The following is a 22,022-nucleotide window of genomic DNA, read 5'->3' on the forward strand; positions in this document are numbered from 1 at the left end:
ACACCGCGACTATCGTAAATACGAATCAGTTGCCATGCCTTTGAATTTCGACTTGGTGACCGCGGCGTCGCGGCGACGGCCGTACAGATAAATATGACCACAAATGACTTCTATTCGTGCCGTTTTGACTTTGAGTGGTCACTAAACGGGGCATTGTGAGACGGATACGTTGACGACTCAGACTCGGGCTGTTTCCCATCGTCGATGTCAACTCTCCATCTCTTGTTTGCAGCGGAGATGGCTCGGATCTGAAAGGTCTTTACGACTTTGTCCGGACATCCATGAATCCTCCAGCTGGTGTACATCGGTGGAAGTTCCCCGTTCTGATCGTGGATGATCTCGGCGTCCTCTTGAGTCTCGGAGTGCGACTGGTGGACCTTCTGAACTTCGTCCATTATTGCCGGGTGACCGTGAACGCCGAATTGAAGGTAACTCTCGACCCCAGTTGCGGCGGTTCGTTTCGTTACAACGGCAGTTGGACAAAAGGGACTGACGATCATTTTTTTCCACACATACAACTGTTGTTGCCTCCCCGGGGGTCATGTGATCGAAATTCACAGTGCTTGGCAGACTGACTTGTATTGATGATGGTCGCCGTGTCCCAAGTTCACGCGATCCCCATTTTGGCGACCTCCTGACGAGCGAAGGCCAGATTCACTTAACGACGGTCTGACTAATTTAACAACCGCAATGATTCACTCAGGAACGGTGGCAAGGAAGGTTGTTAAATGGGGCAAAACTCCAGAAATGTTGGGCTCCGTCGTGGACTGTTGTTCACAGTTACAACCGTGGTCGTGTGATCAAAATTCAATCGCTCGGCAACTGGTTCCTATTTACGACGGTCGCAGCGTCCTGGAATCACACGATCAACATTCAGACGCTTGGGAACTAAGCGGGTCACAGCGTCCCGGGATCACGTGACCAAAATTCCGACACGTGGGAACCGACTCGTATTTACGGTGGTTGCGGCGTCCCGGGGCCCCGTGATCAAAATCCAGAGGCTCGGCAAACCGACTCGGATCGATGACGCTCAAGCCGAGTCGACAGGGAGACCGAGATTCGCTTAACGACCGGGTCGTTCGGCGAACCGCCGCAGGGATTCCCTTACCCACGGTGGCCCGAAAGGTTGTCTGACGGGGGTCGAAAGCTGACTTGACGGTCGGTCTCGCTTTGCGGTGGCCGTTTGGGGCTCCGGGGGAGGGCGGTCGTACGTCCGAGGACGAACCTGTATTGCGGAAAGGGGAATGAAAGAAGGAATTGTGGTTTGTGGGCTTTTTTTTTTTTTTTTAGGGGAACCTGGTTTTCGCGGTGCAGAGCCGGGAAGATTCGGAGGACGACGAGAACGAGACGTTGGTGAAGGCCCTTCGCCATCACACCACCTGCCTCCTCTGGGCCGAAGGTCTGCCCACGGGCCCCTGCCAGGAGGTCCACGGCCAGGTGATCCTTCCTTCCTTCCTTCCTTCCTTCCTTCCTTCCTTCCTTCCTTCCTTCTCTCCTTCTTTCTGTCTTTCCTCCCTCCCGCCTTCTCTTCCTTCCCATCCCTTTTCAGCTTTCCTTCCTTCCTTCCTTCCTTTCTTCCTTGACTTTCCTCCCTCCCTCTTCTTTCCTTCCTTCCCACCATCCCCTTTTCATCGCTCCTTCCTTCCTTCCTTCCTTCCTTCCTTCCTTCCTTCCTTTCTTCCGGCCTCCTACTCTTCTTTCCTTCCTTCCTTTCCTGTCTTTCCTCCCTCCCTCCCTCCTCTTCCCTTTTTTCCTCTGTATTTCCTTCCTCCCTCCCTCGCTCCCTTCCTCCATCCCTTCCACTTTCCTCCCTCCCTCCCTTCATTCCTTCCTTCTTCTCTCCTTCCCTAACTTCCTTCCTCGCTCCCTCCCTTCCCTGTCTTTCCTTCCTTCCTTCCTTTTCGGTCCCTTATTCCTTCCTTCCTTCCTTCTTTCCTTCCTCCCTCGTTCTCTTCCTTTCTTTCCTCCCTTCCTCCCTCCATCCCTTCCTTCTTCCCTAACTTCCTCCCTCCCTCCCTTCTTTCCCTGTTTCCTTCCTTCCTTCTTTCCTTCCTTCCTCCCTCCCTTCCTTCTTCCCTCCTTCCCTAACTTCCTCCCTCCCTCCCTTCCTTCCCTGTCTTTCCTTCCTTCCTTCGTTTCCGGTCCCTTATTCCTTCCTTCCTTCCTTCCTCCCTTGTTATCTTCCTTCCTTTCTTTCCTCCCTTCCTCCCTCCCTCCCTCCCTTCTTTCCCTGTGTTTCCTTCCTTCCTTCCTTCCTTCCTTCCTTCCTTCCTTCCCAGTCCCTTATTCCTTCCTCCCTTCCATCCTTGTATTTCCTTCCTTCCTTCCTTCCTTCCTTCCTTCCTTCCTTCCTTCCTTCCTTCCTTCCTTTCTTCCCAGCGCTTCCTTCCTTGCTTCCCTGTCTTTCCTTTCTTCCTCCCTTCTATCCAGGTCCTACCTTCACTTCCTTCCTTCGTCGTATTTGCTTCCTTCCTTCCTTCCCTCCCTCCCTCCCTTCCTTCTTCTCTTTTTCGTTCCTTCCATCTCTTATTTTCCCCTCCCTCCTTCCGTCTCTCCGAGGATCTCGAACTCAACAGGATCTCTCTCTCTCTCTCTCTCCTTGCCGCAGCTGACCATCCTGGAAAAGGATTCCCGGCAATCCGGCGGCGCCGAGGACCTGCGCCGGCGGCTTTACCAGTATAAGATCCTGGATCGGAACGTCGCCTTTTTCGCCCGAGGGATGTCGCCCGCCGTGCTGTGACGTCTGTGTGTGTGTGTGTGTGTGTGAAGACGCCAGATGGGATCCAGGAGGAATCTGGTTCTGCGATCCCCAGCAGATCTGATTTTGATCCGGTTCCGCGGGATTACGGTTAGGGACGGGGGGTTGGGGCTTACCGATGTGGGATCCGGCTCATTCCCGGCCGGATTTGAAAGATGGAAAGAGACGACGGTGAGTCAATAAAGGAGGCCAATTTAAGACAATTGACGATAAGGCAGCTAAAACGACAAATAGGATTATTGGGAAAAACTACATACTTAATTGCTGTTGATCCAAATCAAGAGAAGGATCTTGATCTAATCTTTTGCCAAGGAAGATCCGTTGGGAAAAGGGGAAAAATCAAGTGAAATTTAACACGTGGCATAGAGATCGTGGAAATTAACCGTTAAGGACCGTCGTATAAATGTTACCCAGACCAACATTCTCTTTTCCGAATGATTAAAATGATTTATGTTGTGTTAAAAAAATTTCTAATAAACTATTTTTTAAAAATAAATCAAATAAAATAAAATAATACCGTATTTTCCGGCGTATAAGACGACTTTTTAACCCATGAAAATCGTCTCAAAAGTTGGGGGTCGTCTTATACGTCCGGGTCGTCTTATACGCCGGAAAAGACTATTCACCTCTCTGATCTGCAGTCCCCGGCAACGCGCTCCGAAGCCGCCTCCCAGCCAGCATGTCGCCGCCAAACTTCCCAGCCCACACCGCGTCTAGGCACTGCAGCCCGGATGGGTCCGGTCCCGGTCAAGGACGCCGCGGAGCCCGCTGGCACCGGGCAAGACCCGGCAGAGTTGTCCTGCGCGCGCGCGCGGGCTGGCCAGCTGCCGGGCGTCGGTGTGTCAATCACTCATCGGATCGGGGGAGGGGACGGAACGGCTTGGAGCTGAGCCGCCGCTGTCGCCGTCGCCACCAGGGTTCAGACGGGAGGAAGAACCCTCCTCTTCGCGAGCCTCTCCTGCCTCCGAGCCAGGCCGGCGATCGCTGGAGGGACGGACGCGGCGTCAGACGGTCGGAAGAAGCAGCCGACGCGCGGAAGGCAGGCTCACGACGAGTCGAGGTGGGCCTGCGTCTGTGGCGTGCAGGGATGGCGGGGGTGGCTCCCGTAGCGAGGGAGGCGCGTCCATGGGGAGACGGGTGAGGCCCGTCCGGCGTGCTGCGAAGAGGGGCCCCGCTGAATGTCGCGCCCGTAGGCCGCGACAGACAGTAGGAAGGGAGCACCTTTGCTCCTGCCGAGGCACTGCCTGACCCGTGCCGACCGGAAGAATCGCTTGCCTGGTCATGGAGTGCGGAACAGCGGTACTTGGCGCCCCTCTTTCCCGCAGACCATGCAGCGGCCCTCGCCAGCCAGGCTCGGCATGGCCGCCCCAAGCCCGGCTCTCTAGCGCGTCTTCCGAGCCCGCCTGGCCAACCGTCTCCTGGGCGGGGCTTGGCTCCAGACGCGGCGGCTGCTCCGTCTGCAAATGCTATCTCAAAGCCGAATCGCGCTTGGCCGTGCCGGCTGCCGAAAGGCGGGGACTCAGAGTTCCCGCGGTGGTTGCGGCTTCTGGCGTGCTGTTTGCAGAGTCTGGCCTGGAAGAGCGCGTGGCTTTGCACCATTTGCATCAGATGGGGCTGAATCTGAATCGGGCTTGTGTCGGACACTTGGCAACTGGCATGTAAGTATTTTCCGGCGTATAAGACGAAAAAACTTGAAAATCTTCTCAAAAGTCAGGGGTCGTCTTATACGCTGGGTCGTCTTATATGCTGGAAAATACGGTAAATAAAATAATAAAATAAAATAAAATAATAAAATAAAATAAAATAAAATAATAAAATATAATATAATAAAATAAAATAATAAGGAAGGAAGGAAGGAAGGAAGGAAGGAAGGAAGGAAGGAAGGAAAGAAAAAGAAAGAAAGAGAAAGAAAGAAAGAAAGGCCTGATTCCAAAGCCGAGGCTGCTTGGCCTGTGAAATAGATCCCTTCGCACAACCCGGGATCCACTCTGGCTTTCGGGATCTTGGGTCTCTGGAGAGGTGGGCTGGGGGAATCCGGGACTGGCGATCCGGGATCTGAAGAGAGTTTGCGAGGAGGGGGGGAAGGGGGTCAGGGAGCCAAGTTAAAGCACACACACACACACACACACACACACACACACACACACACACACAAAGACAGCCCTAAAACAAAAAAAGACCCTGGAAGAGGCCTGGGACCGGCTGCCAACCGGATCCCGTCTCTCCTGCCGGGATCCTGGGTTCGAATCCTTTCAATTCCTGCTGCTGGATTCAATTCCTGCTTCCCTCCTTCCCTTCTCTTCCCTTCGTTCCTTCCTTCTTTCCATCTTCCCTGTTTTTCGTTCCTTCCCATCCCTTGTCATCTTCCTTCCTTCCTTCCTTCCTTCCCACCATCCCCCTTTCGTCTCGCCTTCCTTCCTTTCCTCCCTTCCATTTTTCCTCCCTCCCTCCCTCTTTCTTTCCTTCCTTCCTTCCCTCCCTCCGTCTTTCCTCCCTCTTTTTCTTCTTCCCTTGGATCCTCTGCATTTCCTCCCTCCCTCCCTCCCTTTCTTCCTCCTTTGTCCCTTCCTTCCTGTCTTTCCTCCCCTCCCTCACTTCTTTCCTTCCTTCTCTGTCTTTCCTTCCTTCCTCCCTTCCTTTCTCTTTTCTCCCTCCCCTCCCTCACTTTTCCTTCCTTCCTTCCCTCCTCTTTCCTCCCTCTGGTGCTTCTTTCCTTCCTTCTCTCTTCCTTCCTTCCTTCCTTCCTTCCTTCCTTCCTTCCTTCCTTCCTTCCCTGTCTTCCTTCCTTCCTCGTTCCTCCCTCCCTGGCTTTTTTTCTTTCCTTCCTTCTCTGTTTTTCCTCCCTCCCTCCCTTCTCTTCCTTCCTACCATCTTCCCTTCCTTCCTCCTTCCTTCCTCTTTCCTCCCTCCCTCCCTCTTCTTTCTTTCCTTCCTTCCTCCTTCCTTCCCCGTCTTTCCTTCCTTCTTCCTTCCTTCCTCTTTCCTCCCTCCCTCCCTCTTCTTTCCTTCCTTCCTTCCTCCTTCATTCCCCGTCTTTCCTTCCTTCCTCCTTCCTTCCTCTTTCCTCCCTCCCTCTTCTTTCCTTCCTTCCTTCCTCCTTCCTCCTTCCTTCCTCTTTCCTCCCTCCCCTTTTCTTTCCTTCCTTCCCCGTCTTTCCTTCCTTCCTCCTTCCTTCCTCTTTCCTCCCTCCCTCCCTCTTCTTTCCTTCCTTCCTTCCTTCCTCCTTCCCCGTCTTTCCTTCCTTCCTCCTTCCTTCCTCTTTCCTCCCTCCCTCCCTCTTCTTTCCTTCCTTCCTTCCTCCTTCCTTCCTCCTTGCTTCCTCTTTCCTCCCTCCCTCCCTCTTCTTTCCTTCCTTCCTTCCTCCTTCCTTCCTCTTTCCTCCCTCCCTCCCTCTTCTTTCCTTCCTTCCTTCCTCCTTCCTTCCTCTTTCCTCCCTCCCTCCCTCTTCTTTCCTTCCTTCCTCCTTCCTTCCTCCTTCCTTCCTCTTTCCTCCCTCCCTCCCTCTTCTTTCCTTCCTTCCTTCCTCCTTCCCCGTCTTTCCTTCCTTCCTCCTTCCTTCCTCTTTCCTCCCTCCCTCCCTCTTCTTTCCTTCCTTCCTTCCTCCTTCCTTCCCCGTCTTTCCTTCCTTCCTCCTTGCTTCCTCTTTCCTCCCTCCCTCCCTCTTCTTTCCTTCCTTCCTTCCTCCTTCCTTCCTCTTTCCTCCCTCTTCTTTCCTTCCTTCCTTCCTCCTTCCTTCCTCCTTCCTTCCTCTTTCCTCCCTCCCTCCCTCTTCTTTCCTTCCTTCCTTCCTCCTTTCTTCCCCGTCTTTCCTCCCTCCCCTCCCTCGCTTCTCTTCTTTCCTTCTGTCTTTCCTCCCTCCCCTCCCTCCCTCCCTTCCTCCTCCTTTCCTTCCTTCCTCCCTCCCTCCCTCCCTTCCTTCCTTCTTTCCTTCCTTCCTTCCTGGTGAGCGGATCTGCGCAGCGACCCAGCGCTAGGACCCGGGGGAGAACGGAAGGCGCCCTCGGCCCTTCTCAGCGCGGAGGGGGGAAAGGCGGGGCTTCCCGAAGAGCGGGAGGGGCGGGTTCCCCAGCGCATGCGTGCTCCGGCTCGGGGGCGTGGCCGCGCCTACGGAAGCCGGGCCGGGCCTGGAGGCGCGGGTGGCGCGTCTTCCGTTCTCTTCCGCCGGCCGCTCTCCGGGTGGGTCGGACTACAGAGTCCATCTCCCGGGCCTCCGACTGCCGATCCCATCCTCCCCGGCGGGTCAAGACCAGCCAGCCCATCTCGCGGTCCCGTCACCCCCCCACTCAGCCGGGAGGGGCCTGGCAGGTGCAGGACTACAAAGCCCATCGCTCCCCGCTGGGCGGGCCGGTGGCTGCGGATCCCATCGCCCCCAGCGGCGCCCTGCAGGTGGGTAGGACCGCACAGCCCATCTCTCGGGGTTTTGAATTGCGGATCCCATCGTCCCCGGCGGCGCCTTCTCGGGTGGGTAAGACTACAAAGCCCATCTCCAGGGGCTGTAGCTGTAGATCCCATCACCCCCAGCGGGGAGACGTCTTACAGGTGTAGGACTACAAAGCCCATCTCCCCAGCTTGGCGGGACTGTAGCTGCGGATCCCATCGTCCCCCAGCAACACCTTGGCAGTTGAGTTGGATTACACAGCCCATCTCCCGGGGTTTAAACTGCGGATCCTATCATCCCCAGTGGAGCCTTCTTGGGTGGGCAAGACTACAAAACCCATCTCCCAGGACTGTAGCCATGTGGATGCCATCACCCCCAGCGGGGAGACGTCTTACAGGTGTAGGACTACAAAGCCCATCTCCCCGGCTTGGTGGGCCTGTAGCCGTGGATCCCATCACCCCCCAGCGGCGCCCTGCAGTTGGGTAGGATTACACAGCCCATCTCCCGGGGTTTTAACTGTGGATCCCACCATCCCCAGCGGGCCTTGTAGGACTGCAAAGCCCATCGTCCCCCCGCTGCCCCTCTGCCGCAGGCCTGGACCACATTTCCCATCCTGCCCCGGCCAGCGTGGATAGTAGCCTCCTTGGCGGTGGGGAGATGGGAGTTGTAGTCCAATCACCCGTGCTTTGGACTACATACCCCATGCTTGTCTCGCTTCTGGGGGAAAGGTGGCGGTTGTACGGTGTCGGTAGTGACCTACTGCAGGGCCCATCATCCCCAGCCACTGCTTGCAGGCCGGCTGGATAACATCTCCCCTCATGCTCTTCCTGGCTGGGGGGATGGGAGTTGTAGTCCAATCCTTCCAAACCCCCCCCCTTGGAACACATCTCCCATCCTCCCCGTCTCTTTGCCTGGCTTGGGGAGAAGGCGTGGGAAGTCTCATGTACTGCAGGTCCCATTATCCCCAGCCACTGCTTGTAGGCCAGCTGGGCAACAGCTCCTCTAATCTTCCTGGCTGAAGGGAGATGGGACTTGTAGTCCAAGCTACCCCAGCCTTAGCATACCTTTCCTATCGTCCCTGTTGCTTTCACTGGCTGGCGGGAGATGGGAGTTGTAGTCCGAGCCCTTCTCCCACTTATGCCGCACTACATCTCCCATCACCCTGGCTGGGGGGACAGGGCATGGGAATCTTGCCTTGTTCAGCAGGCCCCATCATCCCCAGCCGCTGCTTCCAGGCTTCCAGCCTGGGGGGGAGATGGGAGTTGTAGTCCAACCGCTCCCCCCACACACACTTATCTCGGAATGCATCTCCCATTATCCCCCATTGCTGTAAATGACTAGGGGAGATGGGAGTTGTAGTCTAACCCCTTTCTCCCTACTTATGTGGGACTACATCTCCCATTATCACCGTTGCTCTAACTGGCTGGGAGAGATGGGAGTTGTAGTCCAACCACCCACCTATGCTGGAATACATCTCCCATTATCCCCGTGTCTCTGACTGGGGGATGATGGGAGTTGCAGTCCAAACCCTCCCCCCAGGTTGGATTACATCTCCCATCGTCCCTCGTGCTCTTAACTGGCTGGGGGAGACGGGACTTGTAGTCCAACCCCTCCCGCCACTTGTCTTCTACTACATCTCCCATCGTCCCCGTTGCTCTAACCGGCAGGGGAGAGACGGGAGTGGTAGTCCAGCCCCTTCCCCCGCTTACGTCGCACTACGTCTCCCATCACCCCCATCGCTTGAACTGGTTGTGTCGAGAGGGGGGAACCCTACCTGGTACAGCAGGCCCCATCCTCCCCAGCCCATCGATCAGCCTTCCTGGCCGGGAGGGAGATGGGACTTGGAGTCCAAGCCGTGACTCACGCTCCACCCCCTCCTCCCGCCCCGTACCTAAAACTCAAAACGTCGGTCTCCGTGCTGGTCGTAAAGTCGAGGACTGCTTGGGAAGATGGGTTTCGGAGTGGAGAGGGGAAAAAAAAGACACACACAAAAAAACTACAACACAAAACGGGATTTTTGTCGGTGTCGTTTTTTGAAATCCGGTTGTCCGAAGGGGAAAAAAAAACACAATCATTCCGGGCGACTTTTCGCCTGGATTTTTCCAAGGTGGCTCAACGCTTTCTCTCTTTTCCGACGGGGCTGAGTCACCTTACAACAACTTGCGGCGTGTCGAGTGTGCGGTTGTGACACCAGGCGCTTGCGGTGACCTGAACAGGCTTTCGGTTGTGCAAGCGTGTGTCGAGGGCCTGGCCGGCGTTCCGGTTTTTTTTCCCCCCCTCACACACGTTGCCTGCTTTTCCTCCTTGGCAAACTCACCGGCTCTCTCCCACGGCTTTGCCTCGCAGGGGTGTGTGTGTGTGTGTTTGTGTGTGTGTGAGTGAGTGTGAGTGTGTGTCTGTCTATATTTACATATACTGGTATAAATTTGTGTGTATATATACTTGTGTCTGTCTGTATGTATACATCTATATATGTCTGTCTATGTACCTACCTACCTACACACACACACACACACACACAAAGACACATATATAATAAAATATAGTATAGTATAATATAATACATAACTATACATAATATGTAATGTAATTAATATAATGTGTGTGTGTATGTGTGTGTGTATATGCATATGTGTGTGTGTGTGAGTGTGAGTGTATCTGTCTATACACATACTGGTATAAATGGGTGTGTATATATATTTGTGTCTGTATGTATATCTGTATGTATCTATATATCTATATCTACCTACCTACCTACCTACCTACCTATACACACACACACAGAGACACACACAGACACATATATAATAAAATATAGTATAGTATAATATAATATATAATATATAACAATATATAATGTAATATAATTAATGTGTGTGTGTATGTATGTGTGTGTGTGAGAGTGTATCTGTCTATACTTACATATACTGATATAAACGGGTGTGTATATATATTTGTGTCTGTATGTATGTATATCTATCTACCTACCTACCTACCTACCTACCTATACACACACACACAGAGACACACACAGACACATATATAATAAAACATAGTATAGTATAATATAATATATAATACATGACAATATATAATGTAATTACCGTAATATAACGTGTGTGTGTGTGTGTGCATATATACACAGACACTAATAATATGCTATGGTATGATATAATTAATATATAATAGATATAATTAATGTCACAGTTAATATATACATATATATATATAAATAAAGTGTTTGTTAAGTATTTTAGAATACCTTGCTAGGCCCAAACACGGGACAAATCCAAAAAAATTACATATATTTATGTATTTATTTATATTATTTATATTTATATATACCGGTATACATATGTATATGAATATGTGTATTTGTGTGTGTTTGTGTGTACAGATATACAGAGAGAGAGAGAAAGAGAGAGAGAGAGACTAATATCATCACTAATTGAGGACACCGGTCGTAAGTGTGGAAAAAGGGTCGCGAGTCACCTTATTTCAATCCCGTCATGACTGAAAGGTCGCTAAATGAACCCTCGTAAATTGGGGACATTGGTCGTACGGGTGGAAAAAGGGTCACGAGTCACCTTATTTCAATCCGGTCGTAACGTTGAACGGTCGCTAAATGAACCCTCGTAAATTGGGGACACCGGTCGTACGGGTGGGAAAAGGGTCGTGAGTCACCTTATTTCTATCCCGTCGTGACTGAACAGTCGCTAAATGAACCCTCGTAAATTGAAGACACCGGTCGTACGGGTGGGAAAAGGGTTGCGAGTCACCTTATTTCAATCCCGTCGTGACTGAACGGTCGCTAAATGAACTGTCGTAAATTGAGGACACCGGTTGTACGGGTGGGAAAAGGGTCGCCAGTCACCTTATTTCAATCCCGTCGTGACTGAACGGGCGCTAAATGAACCCTCGTAAATTGAGGACACCGGTCGTACGGGTGGAAAAAGGGTCGCGAGTCACCTTATTTCAATCCCGTCGTGACTTTGAATGGTCGCTACATGAACCCTCGTAAATTGAGCTTGGCCTATATAATCTTTCCCGAAGCTGTTCAATTCAGAGTTGCTATAACTCTTCCGGGGAGAATATTAGATAGATAGATAGATAGATAGATAGATAGATAGATAGATAGATAGATAGATAGATAGATAGATAGATAGATAGATGATAGAGAGATAGATAGAGAGATAGAGAGATAGATGATAGATAGATAGATAGATAGATAGATAGATAGATAGATAGATAGATGGATGATAGATAGATAGATGATAGATAGATGATAGATAGATAGATAGATAGATAGATAGATAGATAGATAGATAGATAGATGATAGATAGATGATAGATATAGATAGATAGATAGATAGATAGATAGATAGATGATAGATAGATAGATAGATAGATAGATGATAGATAGATAGATAGATAGATAGATAGATAGATGATAGATAGATAGATAGATAGATAGATGATAGATGATAGATGATAGATAGATAGATAGATAGATAGATAGATAGATTAGATAGATAGATAGATTAGATAGATAGATAGATAGATAGATGATAGAGAGATAGATAGAGAGATAGAGAGATAGATGATAGATAGATAGATGATAGATAAATAGATAGATAAATATATAGATAGATAGATAGATGATAGATAGATAGATAGATAGATGATAGATAAATAGATAGATGATAGATAGATAGATAGATAGATAGATAGATAGATAGATAGATAGATAGATAGATGATAGATAGGTGATAGATAGATAGATGATAAATAGATAGATAGATGATAGATAAATAGATAGATAGATAGATAGATAGATGATAGATAGATAGATAGATAGATGATAGATAAATAGATAGATGATAGATAGATAGATAGATGATAGATAGGTGATAGATATAGATAGATAGATTAGATAGATAGATAGATGATAGATAGATGATAGATAAATAGATAGATAAATAGAGAGAGAGAGATAGATTAGATAGAGAGATAGATAGATGATAGATAGATGATAGATAGAGAGATAGGGAGAGAGAGAGAGAGAGAGAGAGAGAGAGAGAGAGAGAGAGAGAGAGAGAGAGAGAGATATGAAGTCATCCGTGTGAATCCTGCATGGAACTTTTAATGTTCGATCTCCACTCGCTTTTTTTAGCCTGTAAACGTCGTCTTCTTTTTTTTTTTTTTTACCTCCGGGTGCGTTAATAGCTAACCGCCCCTCCGGTTGTAAAAATGAACTCCGAGTAAATGATAAGTAAAGGAAACACGAGCTCACGCTGTTTCGCGTCCAAACAAAGGGAGTCAGGTGCTATTTATAGGCCGCCGCCGTTGCTACAGGGCTTTCGTAACCGCCGGTTGGGTGGGTTAATCGTCGGCGTACGGAGCGGGATCCGAACCCGATTCCCAAGTTTTAAGATGACAGCGGACCTCTTGCGTCAGGCTTGGATTTACTGAGTGGTTGGTTGGTTGGTTTTGCGTGTTTAAAGTGCTTAGGGCGAAATCTTTTGAACGTGGGTGCGAGAGCCGTTAGAAGAGTTGGGAGCGCGTAAATCTTTTGCTTTCTGTTTGAAAGTGTGTGTAGCAACTCCCGTCTTCCTCACCCCTTCCCAGCACTGATTGATGTGCTCTAGTTGGGTCATGAATCCTCCCACGCAGATAGCACCGAGGCAGCACAGACAGTCCTGTTCTCCTTCCTCCTCCTCCTCCTCCTCGCACTGATGACATTCCCTAGTTGGGTCACGAGACGTCTGCAAGGAAACCGCCCAGCTCAGAGTCCTTCCTTCCTTCCTTCCTTCCTTCCTTCCTTCCTTCCTTCCTTCCTTCATAGCTCTGATGACGTTCCCTAGTTGGGTCGCGAGACGTCTGCAAGGAAACCGCCCAGCTCAGACTCCTTCCTTCCTTCCTTCCTTCCTTCCTTCCTTCCTTCCTTCCTTCCTTCCTTCCTTCCTTCCTTCCTTCCTTCCTTCCTTTCTTCTCCTCCTAGCCCTGATGACGTTCCCTAGTTGGGTCACGAGACGTCTGCAAGGAAACCGCCCAGCTCAGAGTCCTTCCTTCCTTCCTTCCTTCCTTCCTTCCTTCCTTCCTTCCTTCCTTCCTTCCTTCCTTCCTTCCTTCCTTCCTTTCTTCTCCTCCTAGCCCTGATGACGTTCCCTAGTTGGGTCACGAGACGTCTGGAAGGAAAACTACCCAGCTCAGAGTCCTCCCTCCCTCCCTCCCTCCCTCCCTCCCTCCCTCCCTCCCTCCCTCCCTCCCTCCCTTCCTTCCTTCCTTCCTTCCTTCCTTCCTTCCTTCCTTCCTTCCTTCCTTCCTTCCTTCCTTCCTTCTCCTCCTAGCCCTAAACATCTCTAGTTGGGTCACGAGATGTCTGCAAGGAAACCACCCAGTTCAGTCCTTCCTTCCTTCCTTCCTTCCTTCCTTCCTTCCTTCCTTCCTTCCTTCCTTCCTTCCTTCCTTCCTTCCTTCCTTCCTTCCTTCCCTGATGATGTTCCCTAGTTGGGTCACGAGACGTCTGGAAGGAAAACCGCCCAGTTCAGAGTCAGTCCCTTCCTTCCTTCCTTCCTTCCTTCCTTCCTTCCTTCCTCCCTCCCTCCCTCCCTCCCTCCCTCCCTCCCTCCCTTCCTTCCTTCCTTCCCTCCCTCCCTCCTTCCTTCCTTCCTTCCTTTCTTCCTTCTCTCCTTCTTTCTGTCTTTCCTCCCTCCCGCCCGCCTTCTCTTCCTTCCCATCCCTTTTCATCTTTCCTTCCTTCCTTTCTTCCTTGACTTTCCTCCCTCCCTCTTCTTTCCTTCCTTCACACCATCCCCTTTTCATCGCTCCTTCCTTCCTTCCTTCCGGCCTCCTACTCTTCTTTCCTTCCTTCCTTCCTTCCTTCCTTCCTTCCTTCCTTCCTTCCTTCCTTCCTTCCTTCCCTGATGACGTTCCCTAGTTGGGTCATGAAATGTCTGCAAGGAAACCACCCAGCTCAGAGTCCTTCCTTCCTTCCATCCTTCCTTCCTTCCTTCCTTCCTTCCTTCCTTCCTTCCTTCCCTCCCTCCCTCCCTCCCTCCCTCCCTTCTTCCTTCCTTCCTTCCTTCCCTCCCTCCCTCCCTCCTTCCTTCCTTCCTTCCTTCCTTCCTTCCTTCCTTCCTTCCTTCCTTCCTTCCTTCCTTCTCTCCTTCTTTCTGTCTTTCCTCCCTCCCGCCCGCCTTCTCTTCCTTCCCATCCCTTTTCATCTTTCCTTCCTTCCTTTCTTCCTTGACTTTCCTCCCTCCCTCTTCTTTCCTTCCTTCACACCATCCCCTTTTCATCGCTCCTTCCTTCCTTCCTTCCGGCCTCCTACTCTTCTTTCCTTCCTTCCTTTCCTGTCTTTCCTCCCTCCCTCCCTCCCCTTTTTTCCTCTGTATTTCCTTCCTCCCTCTCTCGCTCCCTTCCTCCATCCCTTCCTTCCTTCCGCTTTCCTCCCTTCCTCCCTTCATTCCTTCCTTCTTCCCTAACTTCCTTCCCTAACTTCCCTACCTTCCTCGCTCCCTCCCTTCCCTGTCTTTCCTTCCTTCCTTCCTTCCTTCCTTCCTTCCTTCCTTCCTTCCCTCCCTCCCTCCCTCCCTCCCTCCTTCCTTCCTTCCTTCCTTCCTTCCTTCCTTCCTTCCTTCCTTCCTTCCTTCCTTCCTTCCTTCCTCGCCAATTCATGCCAATAACGAACTTCCTCGGCCTTGAGGAATGAAAGGAGAAGCTACACGCTCGCCCGTATCTCCGAAAAGGATGGGTGGCATCTCCTGCGGACGTTATGCAAATCTCGTGCCAATTTTATGCAAATCGACGGACAAATCCCCTTTCTTCCCCTTCTTCTCTTTTCCGAAGCTCCGCGTTCCCTCCTTCTTTTTAAATTTTTTTTCCTTCTTCTTTTTTTTTTATTTAAAAAGTCCGTTGTGTGTTGTTTACCGTTGCCGAGGCGTGTCATCAGCAGGGTTGTGTGTTGCGTCAGCTTGGCGATATTCTTGGAAAGGTTGATTTCCCACCTGTGACCCAGAAGCGGAGCTGCCGAGTTGAGAACAGCGGAGAACCCGAGTGGGTTTTGAATGCGCTCGCACAGGCGGTCCTCGCTTTAGGACCGCAAGTGACATTGAGTGACATTTTGCGGCTTTCCCCCTGGTTGACTTTGCTGGTCGGAAGGGGAAATCACGGGATCAATACCCCACCCCACCCCACCCCGTGACCCTGTGACCGTCAGTAGGACGAATCAGTTGCTGACCCAGTGGACAGAGTGACGGGCGTAAGGGGGGGGGAATGGTCGTTAAGCGAAGGGTTTGTAAATTGAGGACTCTCTGTAGAACTAGTCTTCGACTTACGACGGTTCACTTAGCATCTTTCCTCCCTCTCTCCCTTCCCCTCTGTTCCCCTGCCTTCTCTTCTTTCTCTTCCTTCTCCCTTCCTTCCTTCTCTCCCCTTCATCCCCTCCTCTTTCCTCTCTTTGCTTCCTTCTCCTCTTCCTCCGTTCTTCCCCTTTCCCTCCCTTTCCTTCCCCTGCCTTCCCCATTCACATACTCCCCTTCTTCCTCTTCTTTCTTCCTGTCCTTCCTTCCTTCCCTTCCTTCTTCTCCTCCTCTCCCTCCCTTCCCCTCCCTCCCTCTCTTCTTCCCCTCCTTTCCTTCCTTCCCTTCTTCCCCTTTCCCTCCCCTCCCCTGCCTTCCCCATCGTGTACTCCCTTTCCCTTCTTCCCCTTCTTTCTTCCTCTCCTTCCTTCCTTCCCTTCCTTCTTCTCCTCCTCTCCCTTCCTTCCCCTCCCTCCCTCTCTTCTTCCCCTCCTTTCCTTCCTTCCCTTCTTTTCCTTTCCCTCCCCTCCCCTTCCCCTGCCTTCCCCATCGTGTACTCCCTTTCCCTTCTTCCCCTTCTTTCTTCCTCTCCTTCCTTCCTTCCCTTCCTTCTTCTCCTCCTCTCCCTCCCTTCCCCTCCCTCCCTCTCTTCTTCCCCTCCTTTCCTTCTTTCCCTTCTTCTCCTTTCCCTCCCCTTCCCCTGCCTTCCCCATTCACATACTCCCCTTCTTCCTCTTCTTTCTTCCTGTCCTTCCCTTCCTTCCTTCTTCTCCTCCTCTCCCTCCCTTCCCCTTCCTCCCTCTCTTCTTCCCCTCCTTTCCTTCCTTCCCTTCTTCTCCTTTCCCTCCCCTCCCCTTCCCCTGCCTTCCCCATCGTGTACTCCCTTTCCCTTCTTCCCCTTCTTTCTTCCTCTCCTTCCTTCCTTCCCTTCCTTCTTCCCCTCATTTCTCTCCCTCCCTTCTGCCTCTCCTTCCTTCTTTCCTTCCTTCCTTCCTTCCTTTTTTCCTTCCTTCCTTCCTTCCACACTCCCTCCTTTCTTCCCCCCCTCCTTCCCCTCCCCTGCCTTCCCTATTCATGTACTCCCCTTCTTCCTCTTCTTTCTTCCTCTCCTCTCCTTCTTTCCTTCACTCCCTTCTTCCCTTCCTCTCCTCTCCTTCCTCCCTTCCCCTCCCCTTCCTGCCTCCCTTCTTCCCCTCCTTCCTTCCTCCCTCCAATTCCTTCTTCCCGTCCTTCCTGAACCAAGGGGGCAAACTCGCCTCTAGGGCGGCAGGTGTGGCTCTCATTCCTCGAAGCTGGCACACCCTCAGTGCAACATGGTTTATGGCATCCGGAGGAGTGGGGAGGGGGGTACAAGAGAGAAGAGAAACGTTCCAAGTTACAATGGCAGGGAAAGAAAGGGACTAAGTTTTTCACACTTAGCGACCATCACAGCGTCCTTGCGGTGCCGGGATCGAAAGTCGGACGCTTGGCTGCCGACTCGTAGTTATGACGGTCGCAGTGTCCCTGGGTGTGTGTGTTTGTGTGTGTGTGTGTGTGTGTCACGCAGTCCCCATTTTGTGACCTCCGGACGAGCAAAGTCAGTGGAGGTCTTAATGACCAGGCGACTGATTTAACAATCGCGGCGGTTCACTTAATGTCGGCGGCCAGGAAGCTGGAAAATCAAAGCAAAACTCACTTCCCAAATGTCTCCCTTTGTGACAGAAACGTTAGGGTCCATTGTCGTAAATCAAGGACTGCCACTTAATTCTTCGAGATTCAATTTCAAAAATGCTGAAATAGCAGGGGGGGGGGAAATTGCCCAAAGGCTGAAATATGCTTTTACAGGTTTTTTTTTAAAAAAAAGAGAGAAGGGGGTTGGACTAGATGACCTCCCAGGTCCCTTCCAACTCTGATACTCTACGATTCTGTCAGGGTCTCCTGCTTGAGCAGGAGGGGGGGTTGGACTAGATGGCCTCCGAGGTCCCTTCCAAGTCTGTCCTTCCATGATTCTGTCAGGGTCTCCTGCCTGAGCACGGGGTTGGACTAGATGGCCTCCGCGGTCCCTTCCAAACGTGTTCAGAATTCCTCTTCTCCTTCGTCTTCTCTTCTTTGTCCTTCTGTCCGTTTCCCAAGGCTGTGTTTTTGTTGCCGTTTGCGACAAACCCGCGTCTCCAGGCGGTTGAAGGCTGTGCTGATAACACAAATACGTCCGTCCCGAGATAGTGGCGTCTTTTGACCTTCCTCCCTTGCTGTGACCGGCCCTCCGTCCTTCAGAAATGTCATTTCGCGTGCAGAGTTGCGTCACAATGTGAGTTGGGTCATCATGGAATCCTTGGCCTGGATGGGTTCCTTGGAGGTCATCCGGTCCAACCCCCTGCTCAAGCAGGAGACCCTGACAGAATCATAGAATAACGCAGTTGGAAGGGACCTCGGAGGTCATCTAGTCCAACCCTGAACTCAAGCAGGAGACCCTTACAGAATCACAGAATGACAGAGTTGGAAGGGACCTCGGAGGTCATCTAGTCCAACCCCAGGCTCAAGGAGTAGACCCTGACAGAATCGTGGAATAAGAGAGTTGGAAGGGACCTCGGAGGTCATCTAGTCCAACCCCAGACTCAAGCAGTAGACCCTGACAGAATCGTGGAATAAGAGAGTTAGAAGGGACCTCGGAGGTCATCTAGTCCAACCCCAGACTCAAGCAGTAGACCCTGACAGAATCGTGGAATAAGAGAGTTAGAAGGGACCTCAGAGGTCATCTAGTCCAACCCCAGGCTCAAGAAGGAGCTCCTTACAGAATCATTGAATAACGGAGTTGGAAGGGACCTCGGAGGTCATCTAGTCCAACCCCAGACTCAAGCAGTAGACCCTGACAGAATCGTGGAATAAGAGAGTTAGAAGGGACCTCAGAGGTCATCTAGTCCAACCCCAGACTCAAGCAGTAGACCCTGACAGAATTGTGGAATAAGAGAGTTAGAAGGGACCTCAGAGGTCATCTAGTCCAACCCCAGGCTCAAGCAGGAGCTCCTTACAGATCATTGAATAACGGAGTTGGAAGGGACCTCGGAGGTCATCTAGTCCAACCCCAGGCTCAAGAAGGAGCTCCTTACAGAATCATTGAATAACGGAGTTGGAAGGGACCTCAGAGGTCATCCAGTCCAACCCCAGGCTCAAGCAGGAGACCCTGACAGAATCATTGAATAATGGAGTTGGAAGGGACCTCAGAGGTCATCTAGTCCAACCCCCTGCCCAAGCAGGAGACCCTGACAGAATCATTGAATAATGGAGTTGGAAGGGACCTCAGAGGTCATCTAGTCCAACCCCAGGCTCAAGAAGGAGCTCCTTACAGAATCCCTGAATAACGGAATTGAAAGGCACCTCAGAGGTCATCTAGTCCAACCCCCTGCCCAACACAGGTGGTTTTCTGTCATCCAGGCAAATGGTCACCCAGTCTTCCCTTGAAGACCTCTAGTGATGGAACCGCCTGCAACATCTGGTGGCAGGCTGTCCCACTGATTAATTTTTTTTCCCGGACTCTCAGGAAATTTCCCCTTTTTTTCCCCTTTTTTTTCCAGATGGGTTTTTCTCCCTCTGAGAAGAATAACAAAAGTTGGAAGCGAAGGATTCTTGCGCAGAACAAGTACCGCCTGGGGGATTCTGGGAGTGGAAGTCCTCCCCTCTTAAAGATTGCCGGCTGGGGGATTCTGGGAGTGGAAGTCCTCCCCTCTTAAAGCAGGCCGGCTGGGGGATTCTGGGAGTGGAAGTCCTCCCCTCTTAAAGCATGGCAGCTGGGGGATTCTGGGAGTGGAAGTCCTCCCCTCTTAAAGTAGGGCGGCTGGGGGATTCTGGGAGTGGAACTCCTCCCCTCTTAAAGCATGGCTGTCTGGGGGATTCTGGGAGTGGAAGTCCTCCCCTCTTAAAGCATGCCGGCCAGGGGATTCTGGGAGTTGAAGTCCTCCCCTCTTAAAAGGATGCCGGCCAGGGGATTCTGGGAGTGGAACTCCTCCCCTTTTAAAGCATGGCTGTCTGGGGGATTCTGGGAGTGGAAGTCATCCCCTCTTAAAAGGACGCCGGCTGGGGGATTCTGGGAGTTGAAGTCCTCCCCTCTTAAAGCATGCCGGCCAGGTTATTCTGGGAGTGGAAATCCTCCCCTTTTAAAGCATGGCTGTCTGGGGGATTCTGGGAGTGGAAGTCCTCCCCCCTTAAAGCAGGCCGGCTGGGGGATTCTGGGAGTGGAAGTCCCCCCCCCTCTTAAAGCAGGCCAGCTGGGGGATTCTGGGAGTGGAAGTCCCCCCCTTTTAAAGCATGGCTGTCTGGGGGATTCTGGGAGTGGAAGTCCCCCCCTCTTAAAGCAGGCCAGCTGGGGGATTCTGGGAGTGGAAGTCCCCCCCTCTTAAAGCAGGCCAGCTGGGGGATTCTGGGAGTGGAAGTCCCCCCCTCTTAAAGCAGGCCAGCTAGGGGATTCTGGGAGTGGAAGTCGTCCCCTCTTAAAGCAGGCCAGCTGGGGGATTCTGGGAGTGGAAGTCCCCCCCCCTCTTAAAGCAGGCCAGCTGGGGGATTCTGGGAGTGGAAGTCCTCCCCTTTTAAAGCATGGCTGTCTGGGGGATTCTGGGAGTGGAAGTCCTCCCCTCTTAAAGCATGCCGGCCAGGGGATTCTGGGAGTGGAACTCCTCCCCTCTTAAAGCATGGCTGTCTGGGGGATTCTGGGAGTGGAAGTCCCCCCCCTCTTAAAGCAGGCCAGCTGGGGGATTCTGGGAGTGGAAGTCCTCCCCTTTTAAAGCATGGCTGTCTGGGGGATTCTGGGAGTGGAAGTCCTCCCCTCTTAAAGCATGCCGGCCAGGGGATTCTGGGAGTGGAACTCCTCCCCTCTTAAAGCAGGCCGGCTGGGGGATTCTGGGAGAGGAACTCCTCCCCTCTTAAAGCATGGCTGTCTGGGGGATTCTGGGAGTGGAAGTCCTCCCCCCTTAAAGCAGGCCGGCTGGGGGATTCTGGGAGTGGAAGTCCCCCCCCTCTTAAAGCAGGCCAGCTGGGGGATTCTGGGAGTGGAAGTCCCCCCCTTTTAAAGCATGGCTGTCTGGGGGATTCTGGGAGTGGAAGTCCTCCCCTCTTAAAGCATGCCGGCCAGGGGATTCTGGGAGTGGAACTCCTCCCCTCTTAAAGCAGGCCGGCTGGGGGATTCTGGGAGAGGAACTCCTCCCCTCTTAAAGCATGGCTGTCTGGGGGATTCTGGGAGTGGAAGTCCTCCCCCCTTAAAGCAGGCCGGCTGGGGGATTCTGGGAGTGGAAGTCCCCCCCCTCTTAAAGCAGGCCAGCTGGGGGATTCTGGGAGTGGAAGTCCCCCCCTTTTAAAGCATGGCTGTCTGGGGGATTCTGGGAGTGGAAGTCCCCCCCTCTTAAAGCAGGCCAGCTGGGGGATTCTGGGAGTGGAAGTCCCCCCCCCTCTTAAAGCAGGCCAGCTGGGGGATTCTGGGAGTGGAAGTCCTCCCCTTTTAAAGCATGGCTGTCTGGGGGATTCTGGGAGTGGAAGTCCTCCCCTCTTAAAGCATGCCGGCCAGGGGATTCTGGGAGTGGAACTCCTCCCCTCTTAAAGCATGGCTGTCTGGGGGATTCTGGGAGAGGAACTCCTCCCCTTTCAAAGCATGGCTGTCCGGGGGATTCTGGGAGTGGAAGTCCTCCCCTCTTAAAGCATGCCGGCCAGGGGATTCTGGGAGTGGAACTCCTCCCCTCTTAAAGCATGGCTGTCTGGGGGATTCTGGGAGAGGAACTCCTCCCCTTTCAAAGCATGGCTGTCCGGGGGATTCTGGGAGTGGAATTCCTCCCCTCTTAAAACATGCCTGCTGGGGGATTCTGGGAGCGGAAGTCCAGCCCTCTTCCCGTTTTCTGAGATTGAGCCACCTGCGAGTCGAGTTAACAGCTTTGAAGTGTGATTGCCGCCTGTCGGTTGGAATTGATTGACTGTGGATTCCGATGGGTGACGTTCCTCAGGGGGGGGGGGGCTTTTGGAAGGCTTTCCCGGCGAATCCGCTTTGGCCGGGCGCCAGGCGAAGCGAAAACCCGGAAAAAGAAAGGAAAGCAAAAGAAAGAGGAAAGGGAAGGGAGAAAGGCCGGGAAGCGAAGAAAGAGGAGAGAGAGGAAGGGGAAAAAGGGAAGGGGAAAAGGGAGAAAGGACAGGAAGGAAAGGAGAAAGGAAAGAGGAGAAAGCAAAGGGAAAAAAGGAAAGGGGGGAAAGGAAAGGAAGGGAATAGGTTGAAAAAGGAAAGAGGAAGAGGAAGCGGGAGGGAAAGAGGGAAAGGAAAGGACGGAGAAAGGAAAAGAGAAAAAAGGGAGAAGCGAAAGACGAAAGGAAGGGAGGAAAGAGGGAAAGAAGGAAGGAAGGAAAGGAAAAGGAAAGGAAAGGAAGGAAAGAGGAAGCAGGAAGGAAAGAGGGAAAGGAAAGGAAGGAAGGAAAGAAAGTGGAAAAGTGAAGAAAGGAAGGAAAGGAAAGAAAAAGAAAAGGGAGGAAAGGAAGCAGGAAGGAAAGAGGAAAAGGAAAGAAAGGAAAGAGGAAGAGGAAACGGAAAGAGGAAGCAGGAAGGGAAGAGGAAAAGGAAAGAGGACAAAGGGAAAAG

The 22,022-nt window shown here is 51.9% G+C and overlaps 2 protein-coding genes and 1 long non-coding RNA gene across 3 annotated transcripts in view; 2 read left to right on the forward strand and 1 right to left on the reverse strand.

Annotated features, from left to right (window-relative positions):
* The window catches only part of ELP6 (elongator acetyltransferase complex subunit 6), an 11,771-nt gene extending 7,013 nt beyond the window's left edge, over window positions 1–4,758 (forward strand). Inside the window, exons 5-7 of the mRNA XM_081344363.1 lie at window positions 233–428; window positions 1,291–1,437; window positions 2,609–4,758. Coding sequence (XP_081200489.1) covers window positions 233–428; window positions 1,291–1,437; window positions 2,609–2,740 — 475 coding nt within the window. The 3' untranslated portion in view covers window positions 2,741–4,758. The remainder of the gene's footprint in view (window positions 1–232; window positions 429–1,290; window positions 1,438–2,608) is intronic.
* Window positions 4,759–6,877: 2,119 nt separating this feature from the next.
* The window catches only part of SCAP (SREBF chaperone), a 54,107-nt gene continuing 38,962 nt past the window's right edge, over window positions 6,878–22,022 (forward strand). Inside the window, 1 exon segment of the mRNA XM_081344885.1 lies at window positions 6,878–7,144. The gene's annotated coding sequence lies outside the window, so the exon portion shown is untranslated.
* Window positions 13,258–22,022, reverse strand: part of LOC308678096 — a 112,503-nt gene continuing 103,738 nt past the window's right edge. Inside the window, exon 2 of the long non-coding RNA XR_014028597.1 lies at window positions 13,258–13,336. This is a non-coding gene — a long non-coding RNA (uncharacterized lncRNA). The remainder of the gene's footprint in view (window positions 13,337–22,022) is intronic.

This window comes from Vipera berus (genome assembly GCF_964194415.1).
Source record: "Vipera berus genome assembly, chromosome: Z".
Lineage (NCBI taxonomy): Eukaryota > Metazoa > Chordata > Lepidosauria > Squamata > Viperidae > Vipera > Vipera berus.